At 34.9% G+C, this 21600-nt stretch overlaps 1 protein-coding gene across 3 annotated transcripts in view; it reads right to left on the minus strand.

The window, feature by feature from the left end:
* Nucleotides 1–21600, minus strand: part of LOC129219331 (uncharacterized) — a 235281-nt gene that overhangs the window by 43357 nt on the left and 170324 nt on the right. For 2 of the 3 annotated variants that reach the window (XM_054853690.1, XM_054853688.1), the window contains exons 1-2: nt 17319–17449; nt 6426–6614 (exon numbers count right to left, since the gene is read on the minus strand). In XM_054853690.1, the coding sequence (XP_054709665.1) occupies nt 6426–6593 (168 nt within the window). In that variant the 5' untranslated portion in view covers nt 6594–6614; nt 17319–17449. Of the gene's footprint in view, nt 1–6425; nt 6615–17318; nt 17450–21600 lie in introns of those variants that run through there. The other variant, XM_054853689.1, reaches the window with a different exon arrangement.

Here is a 21600-nt window from a genome sequence, read left to right on the forward strand (position 1 = left end):
TGATTATAGTTATGTGACAATCAAGACATATAAGTGACATTTAACAACATACAAAGTGGTCAATAAGTAACTTCCACTATATACATAGCCCTAGCAGCTTGTATGCTGAAGCAATTGAGCTAAAATTGTGGATATAGTTATTTGAAGGTATGAGTTGGAGATAATGATGATTTTAAACAACGCAGTAATCAAGGTTAAGGTTACAGTGAACAAATTCCAACATCTTCAAAAGACAACACCCACTTTTGACCTTCATAAACTGATCAGCATATTAAATCCTTACAAATTTAACCATTGGCTAAAACAGTTTAGGTCACTTTGGGGCCCCTAAAAATTGGGGGGTCCTTGGCCACAGCCTAGTTGGCCTATTCAGTAATCAAGCCTGGTTAGTACACAAGCCAGGTCAGAAAATGGGGGAGCCATTTGACCTGACGGGAATCGTATTGTAAGCTGTGGTGTAGCTTATGAAAAAGAGCTCAAGCATCATGTCGTACATTTTGGGTGGTACATTTGACTACACCGGTAGCAGAAAGTAACACATCAGGAAATGATATTTTAGCATTAATAGAATTTGTACATCATATAGAGGACTTTAAAGATGATCAATAAAAAGTTAATTATTAACTTATTGCCGTACAATGAAAAATGGGTCAGGAAACCCCCAAAATTTTTGGTTTTCCAATTATTTTAAGTATTTTTTTCAGTGATTTTACCATGTACCGCATTAGCATAAAGTAGAACCTCAGAATAAGGGACACCTCTATTTAAGGGACATTTTTTTCTGGTCCCAGTCCCTATGAATAGGGACTTATATGTATTTACCTAATTAAGGGACACTCTGTTTAAGTGACAGTCACAAAAAAAAAAGCAAGAAATAATGTATGGAATACATTAGACATAAGAAATAGTGAATTTACAAGAATTCAAGTTTTACTTTTCCTCTAAAAATTGAGGTAAGTTTGACATAAACATATGTGAAGGAGACAAGTAATGTATTGTAAAAAAAAAAAAAACTTGCTGAAATTAACATGCATAATTTGGCCTCTCAACAATTTATTCAAGTAGGTTCCAGGCCGATGAAGAATGCACAGCATCTAATTAGCCTTGTATAAAATACTTAAAAAATTTGGATATTAATTGTAATTCAAATAGTATTAAATTGTAAATTACGTAACATAAAGCAAGTACATGGTAATGAATTACTTCAAAATTATTTCTGCATGCTACAAAACTTTGCCATTACAAAATTTTTGATTAAATTTTAAATAATAAAATATTATAAACTTAGACATTTGAATAATTATGAATTTTATTTAACATAATGACACATTTTCAGTATTTAATCTAGAGCGTTAATAGGTAATGCTTATTGTGATATTATACTACTTAGTACACAGTAGGGTGGGCCGAAATAAGGCGAATTTTTTTTTTTTTTTTTGAAATCAATTTTTGCATATCGCGCAAAGGTTGCGTATTTAGCTAGCTAGCACTCACAAAAAATTTCTTGGATATTAAAAAATATCTAGCCAGCGCTATTCGATACTGAAAAACCGAAAAAAAAGAGAAAAATGAATTTTTGTCGAATTTTTTTTTAAAACTAAATTTCAAATATTTTGCTGGAATGCACCGAAAATGTTATATAATGAGCCAGTACGAGCCCATAAAATGTTTCATTGATTTAATGAGCATTTAACCGCTTCTTTCCGACACCAAAAATTGGAGAAAAATGAAAAAATATTGAGATTCTTTAAAAACCAATGTGAAAATTATTTTTCAAAATTAAATCATAGACTAATTAATTAAATAGCGCTATTAATCATAGTAATTATTATCATGCAATAGTATCACACATTTTCTAGAATTACATATAGAGATAATAAAATTTTGAAAAAGAAATCTTCAAATTTGATTTATAATACCTCATGCATAATGAATATTATTTTTTGGAATAATATTGCACCTTGTTATCAAATGATGGAAGTTCTTTCCTAGCTTGAGGTTTGGCATGAATGTATCCATCTCGTGCATTTTCACCACGAACTTTTATTGCGGCTTCGGTTATTAGTTTCACACAACGTTCCACAGCTTGCATGTGACAGGGAAATTTCTCGAAAGTGAACTCTGAAGGGTGTTCTTTGCACATTTCTTTCAATTGTTGGTGTTTTAGATGCATTGTAAGAGGTTTCTCTGTTACAACACAGTTTGCCCAATCAACTAAATCAACGGCTTCAAAATTGAGTTTAGGACACTTAAAAAATGGTACACCATCCGAGCTCCTCGTCTTCTTATTTCTAGAGTTCAGAATGCGCCTAACAGCTAATTCCCGAATGTATTTTCTTGAGTCAAACAACGTTGTCAACAGTAGCTGTTCAGGACGAGCGAAATATGCATTATTTGAGAGAACTTTGAAAATTATCTCCTTAACATTGTCTGGAAACTGCCTTGCAAGAGAAATCATTTTCCAAAAATGTTGGGCACCATACTGGCAGTTCGGTTTTATTTTTATTTCAAACCACATTGGAGCATAAACTAACATTACATACTTTACAAACATTGTAAGATTTTCTGATGGAGTTGGAGTGCCTATATGCAAGCGTAACAAACGGTTTGCATTGTCAGCCATCGCGCACGACTGAGTTTACCCGGGCTACTGTCAGCCACGCTAGAAGGACAACAACCATCTTTTACGGCAAGACAGATTCTATACAAATATTGTTGTTCAGTACTTAAATTTTTTATATCTTCCATGTCCAAAACCAGAAGATTGCAGTCAGTTTTAACAAATTTGAACCCGGATTTTTTTTACAATCTCTAAGAAGTTGTCCGATAGATCCAGAATATGAATGTGGCCCCTTTGTGGAACCGTCCAATTCCAGAATAAGATGCCTCAGTGACTCATTAGTATGCAGCAGACACATGTTCCACTGTAAAGGTCTTTTGAGATATGTCTCAAGTAAACGAATTACTCCACCTTTCCATCCCGTATTTACATTTGTTCCGTTGCATCCAATAACCGATAAGTTAAGCAAGCTCATATTATACTTTTCTGCAAAGCTTATAATACCTTGCGAAATTTCTCTAGCACTTTCACCAATTGTTAGTGATAAATGACCGATGTACTTGCTACCTGGTTCTTCTATCAGGGCTACATGTGCTTCAGATGCTAATTTTTGATGGCCAGATGTCGTTTGAATGGTGTCATCTTTGCGGCCGTCAAAATACAAACTCTTTACAGCTGCCCCTTTAACTGCTCTTAAATCCCTTTCTCTTGCACGCTCCTTTTTTTATCGACTTACTTTGTTTTTGTCGACTATGTATTTTTGTTTTGTTTAGGAGAAACGAAGTCGAAATCAGCGAGAACTGCTGTAGCAATTTTAGCCACTGCTCTTTTTGAAGCACCAGTTAGATCTGCTGCTAAAGCTGTATGAGGCATAGAAAGTCTCATTTGACTTGTCGTTGATGATGGTGCATTGCTTACGTATTCTTGAAAGCGGATAATTCAATTTAAAATCGTCATCTGTATTTTCTGTGCTTTCTCCTGATTCAAGCCCTGTTTCAGGTTCATTCAATGTAATACTTTCCTTAACTCTCAATCCAGGAGAAACAATTGGAACCGAAGATTAAAAAAATATTATCTTATTTAACTATTTTTTATTTGAGTGTGTGCATTTTTTAAAATTGGCGTACAATTGTAGCATAAAATTGATTGAATTTTCAGTTTTTTCTAAGTAACGTATTGCGTAACATTTCAGTATTTACTTATTTCAAAACTACTTATTTTCTTTTTTTTTTCATTTTTCCCATGTTTCATTCTTAAAGGAGCGTAACTAAATATTCTACGAAATGTATAAAAGTCTTTCAGGATTTCAACTAATTCACTGACAGATACTTCTAATGTTTGCTGAAACTAGCTTCAAACTTTTATTTTTGACCCCCCCCCTTCCTCCTTTTATGAAAAAAAGTGCATTTTTGCCCTTTTTTTCGGTTTTTCAAAGTCAAATAGCGCCGGCTAAATATTAAACAAATTTAGCGAACTTTTTTATGGGTAATAACGGGCCCATATAGCAACTTTTCCGCACTATCCAAAAACAGATTTCCAAAAAAAGGTTTTTTCGGCCCACCCTAGTACACAGCATGCATCAAATCATCCACCTCCGAATAAGGGACACTTCTATTTAAGGAACAAAATGTCTGGTCCCCTTAGTGTCCCTTATTGAGAGGTTCTACTGTATTTTATTTTTATGCATAATTTCATTTTTTTTCAATGCCAAACCAATTTATTGGTATGGGGGTGAATTGATGGGGGTGCCAACCCTTCCTTTCAGATCACAGGTTGCAGGTCATTCGGTCCATCATAAATTTTTAAGATTCAAAAACTTCTTTAATAACAATACAGTTTGATATAATGCCGTACATTTTGGGTGGTACATGCGACGACACCAGCAGCAGGAAGTGACAAATCGGAAAAGTGCATTTTAGGATAAAAAGTTTTTGTACTGCATACACTTAATTATAAAGATAATCAATTAAAAGTCATTTTTAACTTATTGCCGTACGGCAAATACTTACTTTTTAGTGATGATGGTAAAATTCAATAAAAACTAAATGCCGTCTAAAAAAAAAGTACCTACTCAATAAAAAAAATATATTTTCTACCTTTTTTATTAATCGTATAAATCAATCGCTTAATAGATTACTGCAGATAAGTTAATACAGTACGGTGTTTGCAAAATTCTATTCAAATGCTTGCATTATTTAATTTCTTGGTCACATTGGATATATGAGTATTTACAGGGCCAAGATTGTGAACAATACCTAACATCGGTAATTTTATTCAAAATTCATTGAAAGAACTTAAACTGTTTTTGAATTAAAATATCCTATTCTTACATTAACAAAAGTGTAGTGTTTTAAAAATGCATAAGTTGTTGCCATAATAAATATATTTTAGACGTAAAAGGACAAACTATGACGTGTTTATTTCAGTTCTCAAGCTGCATAACACAGATTATTATATTGAAACTAAAATCAAGTAAGTATACGAATCATAACAAAAATAATGCAGTAAAACGGAGGAACATTGCTCCTCCAGGGATAACATTGCTCCAAAAAGTGTAAAAGTTTTTTTTACTGATTTTCAGTCTCAAACAGGCAACTTTCCCACCTGTTTACTGCTATCTTCTATGTAGTTGAAAGAAATTCCGAATTGTCAACCACTTTGTCACTGAAGTCCTTGAAAATCAGTAAAAAATTTTGGAGCAATGTTATCCCTCGAGGAGCAATGTTCTCCTGTTTTATGGTAACACTTAGAATATTTATTTAAAATTTAATCGATTAAATTGGAATTTTTCAATATAAATAAAACAAAGAATATATATGTGTGTATGTTCCCTATACAAATCCAGTTTTCGTCCGATCTCCACCAAATTTGGCAGGGAGATACTTGGGCACCAGAGAAGGAAGGTAGGGTGGTTTTCGAATGCCGAAAAAGTACCAAACCATTCAAATTTTAAGTTTTTGGACCTGGAAATGGCATTAAATGGCTCTTTCTACCCGAAATAACTATTCAACTTCTTTGATTCAGGTCCCCATTTGAAAGCCCGCGAAAAACACCCATATAGTTCCTGCATTTCCTTTGAACTTCAAATAAAAAAGCTGCAAAATCACCAGGAAAAATTTAAAAACACTGCTAAGCCTAATGGAACAGAAATTTTAGATCGGAAAATTATCGTTTGTGTGATCTCATTTTAAATTAGGTTGCCCCCTTTTTTTTTTCTCGGTTGTGACTAAATAAAAGTTTTTTTTTTTTTTTTTGAGGTAAAAATTTCCCCCTTTTGATTATTATTTGGCGATTCATCTTCTTTTTTTGTAGGACTTTAGTTGTATTTATAGAGGGTTGCGTTTAATTTTATCGGGAACTTTTGATTGGCCAATTTCTTTCTTTGAAAATGATTATTTTGACAGGAAAATTTGTTGTATAATTTTTTCTCTAATTGATGCCTGATTGTTGAACATGCGTTACTTGACAAAACTTCTATTTTTGAAGTAGATCATGCAAAGCCGGGCAATGCAGTTATTCTATACATATAAATAAAACAAAAAGTTTGTATGTATCTCTGTTTGTGTGTGTGTATTTGTGGTACTCTTCCAGAGAAAACTTTTAAGGCCTAGAAAGATAACATTTGGTACACAAGGGAAATTTTTGCCGTAAATGCACTTCTCGGAGATCGATTTTGATAATTTATTTGGAAAAAAAAGGTTTTTAAGGTTTTATGCAAATTTTGGCAAATTTTAACATTTTTTACTTCACAGACAGAAGTCAGTAAAACAAAATCTTGAACAAAAATTTAAAACCTGCCAAACTGAATCAATACTACAATTCATGAATTTGTGTAAATTTTGTATAGAAAATAAAATTTACATACCACAGTTACTCCACCTAAATCTAGTTGCACATCTTGAAGTTGGTAGGTAAAAAATGGATCATTATTAGCTTCTTCAGATAGTTGCAAGTCTCCAACATCTGTTACATCTTGAGCTTTCCCCAGACTATGAATTCTAACATTCAAGCAGTTGCATGCCATAAGTCTCATGGTTAGTCCTACTTGGTGGTTCTGCGAGAGGTAAAACATGTAAACATTTATGAGATATCCAGATAATCATGTTTCATAGCGTTTATATATTAACCTGCAGTTTTTCTTTCAGACCTTTTGCTCCAGGGGGGGGCACTTTGCAAGTTTGGGGGGGGGGGAGGGGCAATGATGTATTTGAGGGGGCGAGGTACTTTAAGAGTTTGGAGAGTCAAGGACATACTTAAGGAGTGGGACCATGCAACTCCCTCCCCCCCCAAGAAATAAATTCAAAATTACCCACTCAAAATAATTTTATAACATCAATTTGTGAAGTTACCTTCATGTTTGGCTTGCCTTCCCCTCCTGAAATAAATCCATCCCTGTATGTGTATACGGATAGGCCGAAGTGAGTTTTAAAAAACACTCTTTGTTCATTATATCGTTCCCATAAAAATGTAACAGATCAAAGGAATGACAATACTGCAATATTGTGAAAAAAAAGGAAAATACAAAAAAAAAAAATTATGAAAACATTTCTTTATTATTAAAATATACACAAAATCACTCCAGGCGAGAAAAATATTATCAAGCTTCATATTGACAATCCTCCGTAATACTGCAACTGCATAGAGAAACTTTTTAATTTATAAAACACGTAACAAAGCATAAATATCATGTAATAAAAATTATTTAAAATTAAGCACATTTACAGAAACATATTCGTTGAATTGCTCCTTCTGAAGTCGAATTTTGATCAATTAAATTGTCTTACATTTTCTGAAACTGAGATGCAATACAATGACATGTAATAAAATAGAAATTGCACATAGTAACATTCACCAAGTTTCACAGGAAATAAGACAAGGGAAATGAGTAAAGCCAGGGTTATGTGCACAAAAAAATCATGAAAAAATGCATGCATATAAATGCACTAAAATACTTTCAAATATTCACTAAAAGCTTAAAAAAAATGCGATAAAAAAAATATTTGCTTTTTTTTAAAAACTAAAATGAAGAAAGAAGTGAAGAAAAATGTTAGGAAAAATGCAGTAATATGCATTTAAAATATATATACACGCCGTTTTTACGCATTTATATGCACTAAACGTCAAAAGGGCGCAAAATTAGCGATTACATGTGCAAAAGACAATTTTGCAATATGTGTAAAAATAAATACTCCAGTAAATAAATAAATAAATTTAAAGTAAACAAAACTTTTTAAAACATTAAACATTTTTAATTTTTTTGAATTGAAAAAATGGGTAATATACTGAATTTGAACATAAGTTAATATTTTGTCAAATAAACACGCATGAGCACTTTCAAAAGTTATTTCTTTTGCTTAAAATTTTTAAAAATGTTATGAGGGCAATACAATATTACCCCAAATTTGTTTAAATTTAGGATTTGGATTACATCGTAAACAGAGGTGTATGTAAGGAATAATTATCAGCAAGTAGATAAAATTTTTGGTTTTAAAAAACATATTATGATGGAAGTTTTTTATTTTTTTTAAACAACTTCATTAAAATTAGTTTTGATACAGCTGTCAAGTTGAGAAAACTTGGGGAATGATTTCTGGACACCTATGTAAATTTAGTATTGGAGTTCATTCTTCTATAAAATTTTTAAAGCAAACAGTACAACATTATAGTTCCTAAAATTCTAACCTAAAATTCTCACAAAGTAGAGAATTTTAGGTTTGTGCCCAATTTCAGAAATACTGATTTTGTGGCACTTAGGCAGAGTTTGAAAGCAGTTTTTTCTTCTGGATTGGACAATAGCGATGTGAATCTTCAGTGGGCAGAGTTTAAGGAAAATCTAGCGAATACGGTTAGGGATCATGTTCCTTTTAGGAGAAAGGGTGTCAACACTAAAATTTGGCCAATGTGGTTCTCCACGGAAACTAAAGACGCTCTAAATTACAAGCAAGCTGCTCTTCACAGGTTTAGAGAAACAGGTCACAGTGCAGATAGGCTCCAATATTGTAAGGCAAGGCGTAAATTTAAGTATTTGGTACGGATTCAGAAAAGAGAGTTGGAGCAAAGACTGGCAGATAACATAAACAGGAATCCCAAGAGGTTTTTTGCATACGCTAATTCGGGGAAAGTTCGAAATAGTCATATTGGGCCACTGGTTGATGAGCACGGAATTTTAATTCAGGACGATAGTGATATTGCTAATGTTCTTAATAACTTTTTTTCGAGTGTTTTTAATGATAACTGTATCTCAACAGTTGACACCAACAAGACACAAGCTATAGTACAGCTTGAGGACTTTGTATTTTCCAGGGATGACGTTTTACTTCATTTGAAAAAAATTAAAGAGACTAAGGCTCCGGGGCCAGATAATATTTATCCGAAAATTTTAGTTGAATGTGCAGAGGAATTAGCAGATGTAATTGCAAACATTTTCAATGCTTCTTATAATTCGGGGACAGTGCCAGAGGACTGGAAGCTGGCTAACATTACACCGCTCTTCAAGAAAGGGTCTAAAGGGAGTGCGGGAAATTATAGACCTGTGAGTCTAACTTCGGTGGTTTGCAAAATTTTTGAAACATTGATGAAAATTAAGATAGTAAATTTTCTAGAGACTAATAATCTATTGACTAGTTTTCAGTACGGTTTTAGGAAAGGTAAATCTTGTGCAACTAATTTATTACATTTCTATGACAAAGTTACCATGGCTTTGGACAATAAGAAGCCTGTAGATGTTGTTTACATTGATTTTCAAAAAGCTTTCGATAAGGTACCGCATGTTGCTTTACTTAGCAAATTAGCTGATATAGGAATAGGAGGGAAAACTTTCATTTGGGTAAAAAATTGGCTGACCGGAAGGAAACAAAGAGTAGTTGTAAGGGGAAATTATTCTAATTGGAGTGAGGTCTTAAGCAGGGTTCCTCAAGGATCAGTGTTAGGGCCTGTTTTGTTCATTGTCTTTATGAACGATATTCACAAAAATATTTCTGGGAACATGAATTGTTTTGCTGATGATGTCAAAGTTATGGGGACTGTAGAAAATGAAGAACAAGCAAATCAGCTGCAAGATGATCTAGATCATATTACGGAGTGGGCTGATAAATGGGGTATGGCTGTTAATGTTGGGAAATGTCAAGTGCTACATTTAGGGCATGGAAATAAGTGTACAAGTTATTATTTGCAAGGTTCAGTCATTAGTCAGGCAGACAAAGTTACTGATCTGGGGGTCCTAATAAGTCAGGATTTAAAGTTTAGCCAACAGTGCAGCATTGCTAGCAACAAAGCCAATAAGATGCTTGGGTTTATCAATAGATCTATTTCAAATAAATCTAAAGAAGTTCTTCTGCCCCTATATAGAAGTTTGGTAAGACCCCATTTGGAGTATGCTGTTCAGTTTTGGTCTCCTTATCTTAAGAAAGACATTAATGTATTGGAAAGGGTTCAAAGGCGGGCTACAAGGCTAATAAGTGGACTTTCCCACTTAGATTATGATTCCAGGCTTAGAAGGCTAAAAATGTACAGTCTTGAGCAAAGAAGAGACCGAGGGGACATGATTCAGCTGTTTAAATTTATTAAAACGAAAGATGTTACGGGGCTAAAGTTTAGCACTGAAAACAGGACAAGGGGTCATTGTTTTAAGCTATTTAAATCTCAGGCTAACATGGATATTAGGAAAAATTATTATTTTAGCAGGGTAGTGGAACCTTGGAACAGCTTACCGGAAGAGGTGGTAATGAGCAAAGGAGTAGACAGTTTTAAGAGGGCCATTGATCTTCACTGGGGATTGTAAATTGACTAGGACCAGTCTAGCTGGGCCCAGAGCCTGTTGCTGGTCATCACTTTTGTATTTGTATTTGTATTATTATAAGTGATTATTGTAAATAAATTTATAAACTGAAGAAAAAATAAATAAAAAACAAAAACTTTCCTCAAAATAATTTGTTTTTTATGCTGATTGCAAAGATGATCGCTAAATACTGTAAAGACTTCTGTAGGGAGACTTAAACAAGTTCACACCTTAGCGGGCTTCAAGTTCTAGAATGATTTTGAAATGAACCTGTTCTTCTCAGAAAAAATCCGCGTAGATTTTCAAAAGTTTTTCTACGTTCTAATGAGATGTACCATGAGGGCCCACAGAGTACATGTCCTAAGGTTCTGATATGAATCTCACCAATGTATTGTGTGAGTTAACAACCCCATCCATATCACAACAGCAATATATGGACAAACAACGAAAAAGGGTAATAAAAAGGGGGAACATATCTTGATCGTTAATTAGTTGCACATATTTTTTCTTAAAAAAATGCTTTTAGCAATTTGTTGCCAGCGAGGGACTTTCCATCGACAGGGACAAAATGGGGGCCACAGAGGCTGAATTCCAAATTTTCTATCATTTTCTTTTTTGAGTCTTTACATAGAAAAACAAGTGCAATCCAATTTTTTGTCCGGGGGGGGGGGGGGCAGTTAGCCTCCTCCGGGAGGGGGCACTGCCCCCCCCCCCAAAGAGATGCCAGAAAGAAACACTGATAACCTGGTGTTTTATAATAACCAGGTCCATCATTTTAAAGTTTTCGAGGGATGGGGATAACAAAGGGTAGGTATATATTCAATAATTTTTTTTTTTTGAAAATAACATCGGAATACATAATTACATCATATGCTTCTAACATAGACGGCTGGTGCACCAAAAAAGTTTCGGGGGGGGGGGGTCAAAGGTGGGGGGGCAGGTTAGATGGGCGGTGCCTGTACAGCTGAATTGATTTTACGAATTGAAGTCTAACGTTATTATGGATTAAATGACCTCCAAAAAATTCGGGACACCTCCTCAAAAATAAGGATGAGTGGCACCAATACTACTTTCATCCCCCCAAATTTAAAGCTCCATTTTACTTTTTATGAAGTAATAACATGAGCAAAATATAAAACACACTTATTAAGTCAATTTTTTTTTAAACATGTGAACCAATCAATATTATCAATTTTTGATTGATCGTTAATTTTGAACTCAAAAAAGTAGAGGGGCAAAGACCTTATAATTTTGAAAGTGAGGGGGCAGTTGTTCCCCTTGCACCTCCATAGGAGCTGCCTATGGCTTCTTAAATCCAGGGTTGGGCGAAATTAAACATTACACACGCTAATTAAAGGGCCCAATAACATTTAAAACAAACACAAAATGAAGAAAGATCAAAGGAATATTAAGGAACTAGGGGCAGAACGGAGTATTGTCTTACAAGATATTTAATTGCAAAAAAAAAAACAATGAACAAAAGGCGGTTCTTTCTTAATCCCCTTTTTTTGTGCATTATAAACAGGGGTGCTCATCCTCCTCAAGAGCAAGGGCGCACTCTCCCTTTCCCAAAATGCTATGAATCCCGTATTCAGATTGAGCTCCACCCTAACAAAGAGAAAAATACCCCTCAAAACACCCCCTTAAAAATTTCAATGGTGCTGTCCTGTGCCATGATCCCCCCCCCCCCCCCCGTCTAGGTGGGCATCTCAAGAATATACAGTTGGCTCTCTGTTCAACGACCCTCTATTTAACGACTTTCTCTATTTAATGACGGCTCTTTCACGGTCCCAGATGGTCCGCTATAGTGTTAAAAGCATTCTGTTTAAGGAAATTTTCTACTTAAGGACCATTTTTCGTGGTCCCTTGAAAGTCGTTAAACAGACAGCCTACTGTAGTAAAATTGTGTTTTTTTTTCTCTCCAACATAATTAATTATGTGTCATATTTTCCAACTCTGCCCCAAATAGGGGCAGAGTTGGATGGGACAGGACTAATTGCTAAGAAAAATTATTGTTTAAAATATCAATAAACAACTACATATACAGAAGGGGCTGACAGGAGCTGATCCAGAAATAGTTCTTTTTTCTTGAGGGGAGGATGGGGGGGGGGGAGGCCGGAGGCCATAAAAAGCGATTCTAAGATTTCTTTCAAAGCTTTAATTTTTTTTTTTTTTTGGTCTCCATACACTAATTTTATCAACAAAATATTACAGGAAAATTAGAATACAGTGGAATCCCCTTAATTGGACCACCGGTTAATCGGACCAGCTACTTATTCAGATCGAATTTTAAAGAAACAAACCAAATCCCATTACAGAAGCCATTCGCTTATTGAGACCTCAAGTCCGTTTAATCGGATCAAAGGACATGAAAACAAATGAGGAAAAAATAAAAAATAGCCAGCTTGAAGCAAGTTTAAAGTGGGACAATGAACTTAATAGTTAGTGCAATGAAAATTAATAATGGTTCCTTGTACCTTTCAATTAATCTCAGCAATATTTACAGGAAAAAAAAATGTTTAACGAAAGACGGCACTGTTCCTGCCAAGATCAAAATTTCAATTGCTTCAGTTTAGTTAGCACACTCAATAATATTTATTTACTTTTTTTTTTTAAATGTTATAACGTCGCCTCAGAGCAACAGTAAGATATCTAATCCCAGAAATAACACTAAGATATCTTACTGTTGCTCTGAGGTGATGATAAGTTGCAAAATACGTAGTTTTTACATTTTATTGGAATTTTTAATTACTAAATAGTAATTTTTAGCACTTATTTTTTCACTCTAACATTTTTAGTTACTGACTTTAATTGATATTGACTGGAAGAAATAACTAAAACTGTAATGGTCTGAACATTTTGAGTGAGTGTAATAAAGTTATTTGCTGTATTTTAATTTATTTTTTAATGGAAACTTTTCGTAAACAGCAGTTCTTCTTTGCTGTATGCTCATTATATATCTGTACTTCGGAGGGCTACATTACTATGTCAATTTGGGAAAAAATGGACATAGTGTTGTATCCCTCCAAGTTATACAGATATATGAGGCTCACACAAGGACGGATCCAGGAATCCTTCAAGGGAGGGGCGAAATTGCGTCTCTAGAACTTCAATTCTTGAAAATTACAAAGTCTCCGAACCCTCTCTCCTAACATAATCCACTATCGTTTAATATGGTATTTTTGCAACAGTAGTTTTGAAAAATTAGCAGATGAAAGAGAGCTTGAACTTCATTCCTTCCTTTAACGTTTCCAAAGATGGTTTAAAATCACGTTTTTAAGACCTGAATTTTTAAATATTCCAAAAGTTTTAAGGTTGATAGCTCTCTTAATTTTTATGCAGATGGACTAAAAAATACTTTTTGAACTTTAATGTCGAAAAATTGCCTGTAGAGCCCCTCAAAGGAGGGCTGATCCTTTGTATCCATCCATGGGTTTACAATAATCATAAGCAGCGTTTCTTTCAGTCATCTCACACTGAGGGGAGGGGGGGGGGGGCAGTGCCTCCTGTAGGAGGCCTAGTGCCTCCCTCCCGGAGAAAACTTTGAATTGCACTTACTTTACTATATGTAAAGATTTTTTTTTAAAAAAAAGGAAATTATAGAAAATTCGGAACTCTATTATCCACGGGTAGGTGGGGGGGGGGCATCGGCCTCTGTGGCCTCCATTTTGTTACTGTCGACGGAAAGTCACTCGCTGCCAACAAACTGCTAAAAGCACATTTTTTCCCCTGGAACAATATGTACAATTAATTAACGAAAAAGATACGTTTTTCCCTTTTTATGCACCCTCTTTTAATTGTTGTCTGATATTATTGCTGTTGTGATAGGCATGAGGTGGTTGGAACTATGTCATCTATTATCGATCTAGTACACAATACATTAGTGAGGTTCGTATCGGAACCTTACTACATGTACTCGGTGGGGACTCATGGTACATCTCATTGGAAATCAAGTTTCCTGGAATAGGATCATTGTATGGATGGGAAGGTTTAGCGAGCTGTGAGTTATCTTTGGCGTAATGGAAATGCCTATTATGTCCATGTTCATTTCTCTTTTATATGACAAATAACATAAGTGTCATCAAAGTCTTCTTTTCAAAAGAAATTTCTGAAAATTTAGCATCTTTTACTATTGCTCCCCCCCCCCCCCACACTTTATGTCATCCCACAGTTTTCAGGCCGACAAGACTCGTAGTCAATTAGAAAATTTTTGAAAATCTGTGCAGATTTTCTCTGAACAAATTATACAAATACAAATGTGACAACCAGCAACAAGCTCTGTGCCCAGCTAGGCCGGTCCTAGTCAGTTTATAAGTCCCCAATGAAGATCGATGGCCCTCTTAAAGCTATCCACTCCCTTGCTCATTACCTCCTCTTCTGGTAAACTGTTCCAAGTGCCCACGACCCTAGTAAAGAAATAATTTTTTCCTAATTTCTAGGTCAGCCCGAGATTTGAATAGCTTAAAACAATGACCTTTCGTCTTGCTTTCTGTGCAAAAACTTAACCCGTTAACATCTTTCATTTTGATAAATTTAAACAACTGAATCATGTCCCCTCTGACTCTCCATTGCTCTATGCTGTACATATTAAGCCTATTAAGTCTGTTATCATAGTCTAAGTTTGAAAGTCCCCTTAAGGGCTGTTCACTTATCTCTTTTTTCTAAATTTTTATGTGTCAACCTTGGTGAAGATATGTAGATTGATGTATCACACGCCTCACGAAGTGTGTAGCGACTGTCGACAGTGTCTTTTATTTTTATAGTGTTATTTAGTAGTACAATGACTTATTTTTAAAAAAGGAAAGTTGATTTTGAATGATATACTTTTAATAAACAGTGGACACACGATTATTTCATGATCAACAACAATAATAAAGCATTGTATTTTTATTTTCAAGAGACTGTCGCTCTTCTGAAAGAATTTAATATCTGTAGACATTATGATACAAAACACAAGAGCACATTTTACAATTTAACTGGTAAACTACGAGAGGATAAAATTATTTCTTTGAAAAATTCCCTTTCAATTCAGAAACATATCTTTACGAAGCAATCCCAACAAAATGAAACTGGCTATAAAAGCCAGTTTCAAAGTCAGTCATATTCTGGCTAAAGACAGTAAACCTTTTACGCATGGTCAATCCGTGAAAGATTGCATCTTGGTTACTGTGGAAGAAATCTGCCTTGATAAACTTTCATTGTTCAATGCAATAATTTTGTCGGCGAACACAGTAGCACGCTGTAAAGAAGATATTGGAAATAATACTTTACTATTTCTCTCTCATGTCCAACTTGAGGGACAATTAAGGTTCTTATGTCATTGGTACCTTTTGCAATTGTGACATTTATGACACCACACATCATCTTCTGGACCAACAAGACATGTACATAAATTGAATTCTGGTTAAATGATATTATAATAATAAATTTAAATCATCTGAGGAAACATTTGCTTACATTTCGATAAAGTAACTCTTTGTAACTTGGTAAAATTACCGTTCAAAAGAAAAAAATCATCTAAAAAAACGACCAATAATACTGCCTGCTCCCTGCCCTCGTTTCTTCCTAAAATTTTTTCATTTTTCTGCTCGTCCCTCCCCCCCTTTCCCATTATCATACGTTTACCAATGTGCAACATGGTTCAAAAATCATAGCAACATGTAGCTTTGTCTTTTTAATCAATAAACTTTCTCTTCATTATGAAACCTCCCCCCCCCCAAAAAAAAAATCAAAATCCTGGCTGTGACCTTGCTTTCTTATGTACAAATCATTTATTTACACTTTAACTTCCAACAGCTTCATTTAATTCGGAACTCTGAATTTCTGAAAACATGAGTAAAAACAGGTGACTATTGATTCATCATGTACAACTCTCGATAACTCAAGGGACCGGCTAAAACCTTCGAGTTATGGAAAATCCCCAGACATTTCAAGAGTTTAATATTTTTGTCCAATGAAAACTTCAAGATTCGAGTTATAAAAGACTTTTTAATTAGGCTTGAATCTATAAATCCCCTCCCCTTTCGCAAAAAACCAGCAGGGCCCCTAATTGCCTACTGGATTTCTACGCCACTAAGGGTCATGGGCTTTAATCAAGAATGCCCCCCCCCCCAAGAGCAATGGCCCCTCAAATACTGTGGATCACCTCCTAAACAATAGAAAACTCATACAAGAGAAATATACCCATAAAAACAAAGCAATATAAATAATAAGAGGACTATAGAAAAATAATGAATCATTTTTGAATAACTTAAATGTTGCGGGCATATTTAAAACATTTCTTATTAGTACCTAAACAGAATATTTAACTTCATTTCAACAAATCAACAAAGGAAAAGAAAATTGCTTGATTCAAAACATAAAAATGAGTTGCTATACTAGTTTAAAAAATGCACGAAATAATTTTAGCATTCCAGAAAAAAGTTATCAATGTAACAAAAAAATCACATCAATACTATCATATAAACAAAGTGACATAACGGCATACACGTCTTTTTACAAAGAAAACAAAAATCATAAGATCATGGATTTAGTAAACATGTCTGTACTTGAAACATTTTCATTAAATGTTCGGAGAAATCCTGTTTCAAAAACATCAAAATAGAAATGTAGCAAGACTTCAAAAATCTAAAATTAACACATTGATTAATGACCCCAGTGAAAAAAAAAACGAAAACTCTTGCACACGAACATTTGAAAAAACATGCAGAAATCAAGAATGATGCAATCTAACGCAATTTCTCAATATTTCGAACAGAAATTGTACTGTAATTCATCTAAGGACATCATATAAAACTGAACGGAATCGATTCACAACGCAACAAAGTTTACTTTCTTACAACACAATTAAAACAGTGTCCGGGATTTTGTTACATGATAACTATTGAAACCAAATCGAAACATTCGAACGATTTCGGAAAGATCTCTTAAGAAATTACTATTGTCAAAGCTTGAGTTCAAAACATAATCATAAAAACTTACCGGCAGAACCCTAGGAAACTTCTTAATTACCACTTCTTCGAATTAGAATCCCGAAATACCTTCACAATGTCAACACTCAGTATCTAACTTCCTCTTTACTCGTCACGAGCTCAATCGCAACTGCACAACGGAAGACAAAAGAATAAGCATTTTCTACTTTCAGCTCGACACCTGATTGAGGGTTGCCAGAATGGTGGATCAAAATATCGCCAACAAAGAGCATGTTTATCACTTGAACTCGCCAAATCTTTAGCGGAATCAAAACAATAACACTTTCTGAATTCAGGCAAGACGAAAGAGCTGTGGGATTTAGGAGGGCTTTGCAAAAAAGAATTGGGGTTTCATCTTTTTTTTCATTTTGTTTGTGCTTAAAACAGTATTTGGTTCAGGAGGCCTTTGTATTGCGAGTATTCCATTTTTTTTTTTTTTCACTTTTACAGAATAAAACTGAAAATTGCATTTGTTTTCAACGACAAACATCAAAAATGAAAAATGATTGTTCATTACAATGTTCCAAACCAGTGTTCAAAGAGGGTGCATGGCCCTAGCAGTGCCTGGAAGAGTTTGATAAATCAATATTATGAATTAAATCGACAATACCGTTTAATTGAATCAAGTGAAAATAGAGGCATATTAGAAGAGACAATTTTTTTGTTCATATTATTGTATGAATATAATGACGGCGATGAACATTGCCGTAAGCATATAAATGTCAGTCAGTATCTGCAGAAATGAGTTTACGAGACATTTGAAGAAATGCGTTTTGGATTCAATACTGACAATAGGGAAATGTTGGAATTAGACGTTTTTTCCCCGGAAACCAAATACGCAAGTTTGTACGATAAAACTATGTAATAAATACCAAAAATGCAAAAAGAAAAATGAAAACAGTTACTTCTCAATACCTGCCCACGGAAAGAGTAATAATGAGAATAATGAGTGAAATGTATCCGTTCGCGAAAATTCTAACAAGCGCCACTAAATAGTTACATTTTATTTATTACATCCAGGGCCTGATCAGGATCGACGAGAGGCCATGTCAGCCTAGTCGGAAACTAGGCTCTTCCTTTGAAGCGGCTCGGAATCGACGTAGTATAAGTTTGGCAAGTTTTAGGGGTGATGGGGGGGGGGGGTCCAGTGACCAATCTGACAAGGGGCCCGCCTTGACTCTCGGCGGCCCTGGGCCTGATTACTAAATAGTCCAACCAATGCCACGGCCTAGGGTCACCGCTTTTAAGGGACCCCTAAATAGCTAAAACTGATTTTGCCAATGGCTAAAATTGTTAGGTTTGACTACGAAGGCCCCCAAAATAGCACTTGGCCCCCTGATCTCTTAAACGGGCCCTGATTATATCATGTTACTTAATTAAACATTAAAGTGCCACTGCTCTTGAAGGATGTTTATGTATATAGTAAGAAGATTTTGCTCTTATGTTTCACTATGTACAATACCGGAAAAAAATATCAAAAAAAGAAAAAAGGGAAAATTCATAAAATATTTAGTTTTGCACATCGATTGGAAATTGCTTTTGAGATTAGTTCTTTTTATTTCGGTATTATTTCTCAGGCCAAAAGTATGAAGTATGCACAAAATATCTGCTGGCGTTTTATTTTCTTCAAAAATTTTCAAGAAAGTGGTTAAAAGTTGACTTATGACAGTGACGCAGCGAGGGGGGGGGGGGTGAAAACACCCCCAGACCCATTGGTTTTAACATAAATGCAAATTCTAGTACAGTAGTTTATGCATATGAAAGGGCTATTTTGATCAAGAAAACCCCCTTCAGAAAACATTTTTGATCCAAAAATCCCATTCAGAAGGTATTTTTCAACAAAAAACCCCTCCAGAAGATAATTCTGGCTGCGCTAGTGACATATGAGCTTATGACAAGGGGCCCTGGCCCCTCCCCCGAGCTCTTAGGGGTGGGGGTGGGATATATAAGGAAGTCAGGTTCTTTCAAGAGAGTTTAAAAGTTGGTTCACAAAATGTTACTCTCAAACCTGTTTTTGGGCGGAAGATAGGGACCGCATTAAAAAAAAAAAATCGCTCAAAATTACACTATTAAGCACTTGTTTTAAAGACAGTATTACGAGTCCATCCACTTCAAGAAATTCTTTAAATGACGACCCAATTCTTGAGAAAACACAGGAGATTTATTTACAACTATGAACAAGAAATATCGTTAACAACTGCTAAATTAACCATAGCAATTAGGCAAATATCAATTAACACCGTAAACTCAACGGTAACACACGTATTTAAATCAAAATACGCAAAAACACAGCGTAAAGGCTAATACACTTTCTAGCGCAAACTTCTGAAAACGAGACTCCACAGTTAGAAAGCAAACTGACTCTCTCCTCATGCACAAGACACCCGGCGTTTTATACCTAGCAAAGAAATATCCAGAAAATCCTAAAACCAATATATATTTCTCATATTTTCTTTTTATTCATTCACGAATCTTATCAATCAGAAATGGGAGGACCATATACTTCATTCAAATGTAAGGGGAATGTTTATTCATTACAAGAAACTAATTACAGGTGAAGTTACTAAGATAATTTTAGATGAAACATAATGGAATAAATGCCAAATTTAGCCAGATTACAACAAATTAATCATAAAAAAATTTACTATTTACAAAATTTGTAACAATAGGTTAGTTAATTCAGTCCCAATTTGTGTGAAATTTTCACTGATCGGACAACAAAAAGATCGTAAAAAAAAAAAAAAAATGCACAACAACAGGTTTGGGTGCATTTAAAAATATGACATTGAAGTAGCTCGACACCCAAGTATTTTTTGTGTTGCATTTTTACTTTTTTTAAAATGAGTTGAGTTCAGGTATAATACGTTGCCTCTGTGCGGTTTCACGCCGAGATAATAGTGAGAAAGAGCAACGTTCTAACTAACTTGTGATTGCAATACAGGACAAAAAATACAGTTCAAGTTTTCGGTATTTTCTTAGACGTGAAATCGGAGCACCGGTATCAGTATCGGTATTAGAATTCTTTTTAAAAAGGAACAAAAATATACTTGTTTCATTCTTATATTAGGCAATTTCGTACGAAAAAGAATAAACTATAAAAATATAATCAATTTTACAATGAAAAAATAATAATAAAAAGGAGGAACAAATACAATATTCATGATATTAAAACATATGAAATAATTATAAGAGCAGTTTTTCATTAATTTATAACATTATACACAATAAATAAATAAATATAGGTAAAAATGAACCGTTGCATTACTATTGTACAATCAAGAAATAAAACGTGCGACATTGTAATGAAAAAGAGATATTAGTAACACATAATGTTACATTATTATTATTTATTTATTTACTTAATTTTTAAGCGAAAATGTGATTCATTACACCAAATAAAGATGAAACTACCCGATGCTTTATATTTCTTGATTTCGATTCTCTATTAATTCGAGTTTTTAAAGTCAAATTTTGCTATCAAATATGATTATATTTTGATTTTATGAGGGACATCACCTCGGCCGCTCCCACCCGCTCGCTGCTGCTCCTCCAGCGAGCACTGTCACCAGGTTGCTTCCATACCTTACACACACACAAATGCCAACACACACACACACACATGCGCGCCTGCACACACGCACGCCAACACACACACACGCCAACACACACACACGGCTACACACATAAACACACGCCTATACACACACCCTATATACATTCACACCTACACACACGCCTGCACATACTCACATACACACGCACACGCCTTCATACACACACACACACACACACACACATACACACTCGTGATTGCGAAAAACATAATTTGAATTCAAGATGTTTTTTTTTTTTTTGCTTTTGCGCAATCACGCATTGCTTATTGTTTTCACTTGACCGTTGTATGACGTCCGCGTCCTTTGATTTTTGAAACTGGGTATTCGCGAGTACCACCGTCGGCCGGCCCCTTCAAGTGGGGCCGTGGTGGCCTGATCGGTAAGGCATCGGGCTTTTGACCTGAGGGTCCCAGGTTCGATCCCAGCCGGTCGAGGAGCCACCGTCTTCATTAATGGCGACCGGGGGACGTTAAATACGCTCGTGGTCGATATGTCCTCCAAGTGAAATGATACTTCTGGGGGTGCTAAACCAGGGATTGCTCGGTTTCTGGTCTGGTTCAAAAAATCAGAGCTGTCTTCTTAGTCCCATCCAACTGGTTATACAGCGAATAGTGGTAGGTACTGGGGACATTGGAGTGAAGAGCATCTGCAGGTGCTGGTACCTGGTTCTCCACCAGC

The sequence above is a fragment of the Uloborus diversus genome, chromosome 3 (genome assembly GCF_026930045.1).
Source record: "Uloborus diversus isolate 005 chromosome 3, Udiv.v.3.1, whole genome shotgun sequence".
Classification (NCBI taxonomy): domain Eukaryota; kingdom Metazoa; phylum Arthropoda; class Arachnida; order Araneae; family Uloboridae; genus Uloborus; species Uloborus diversus.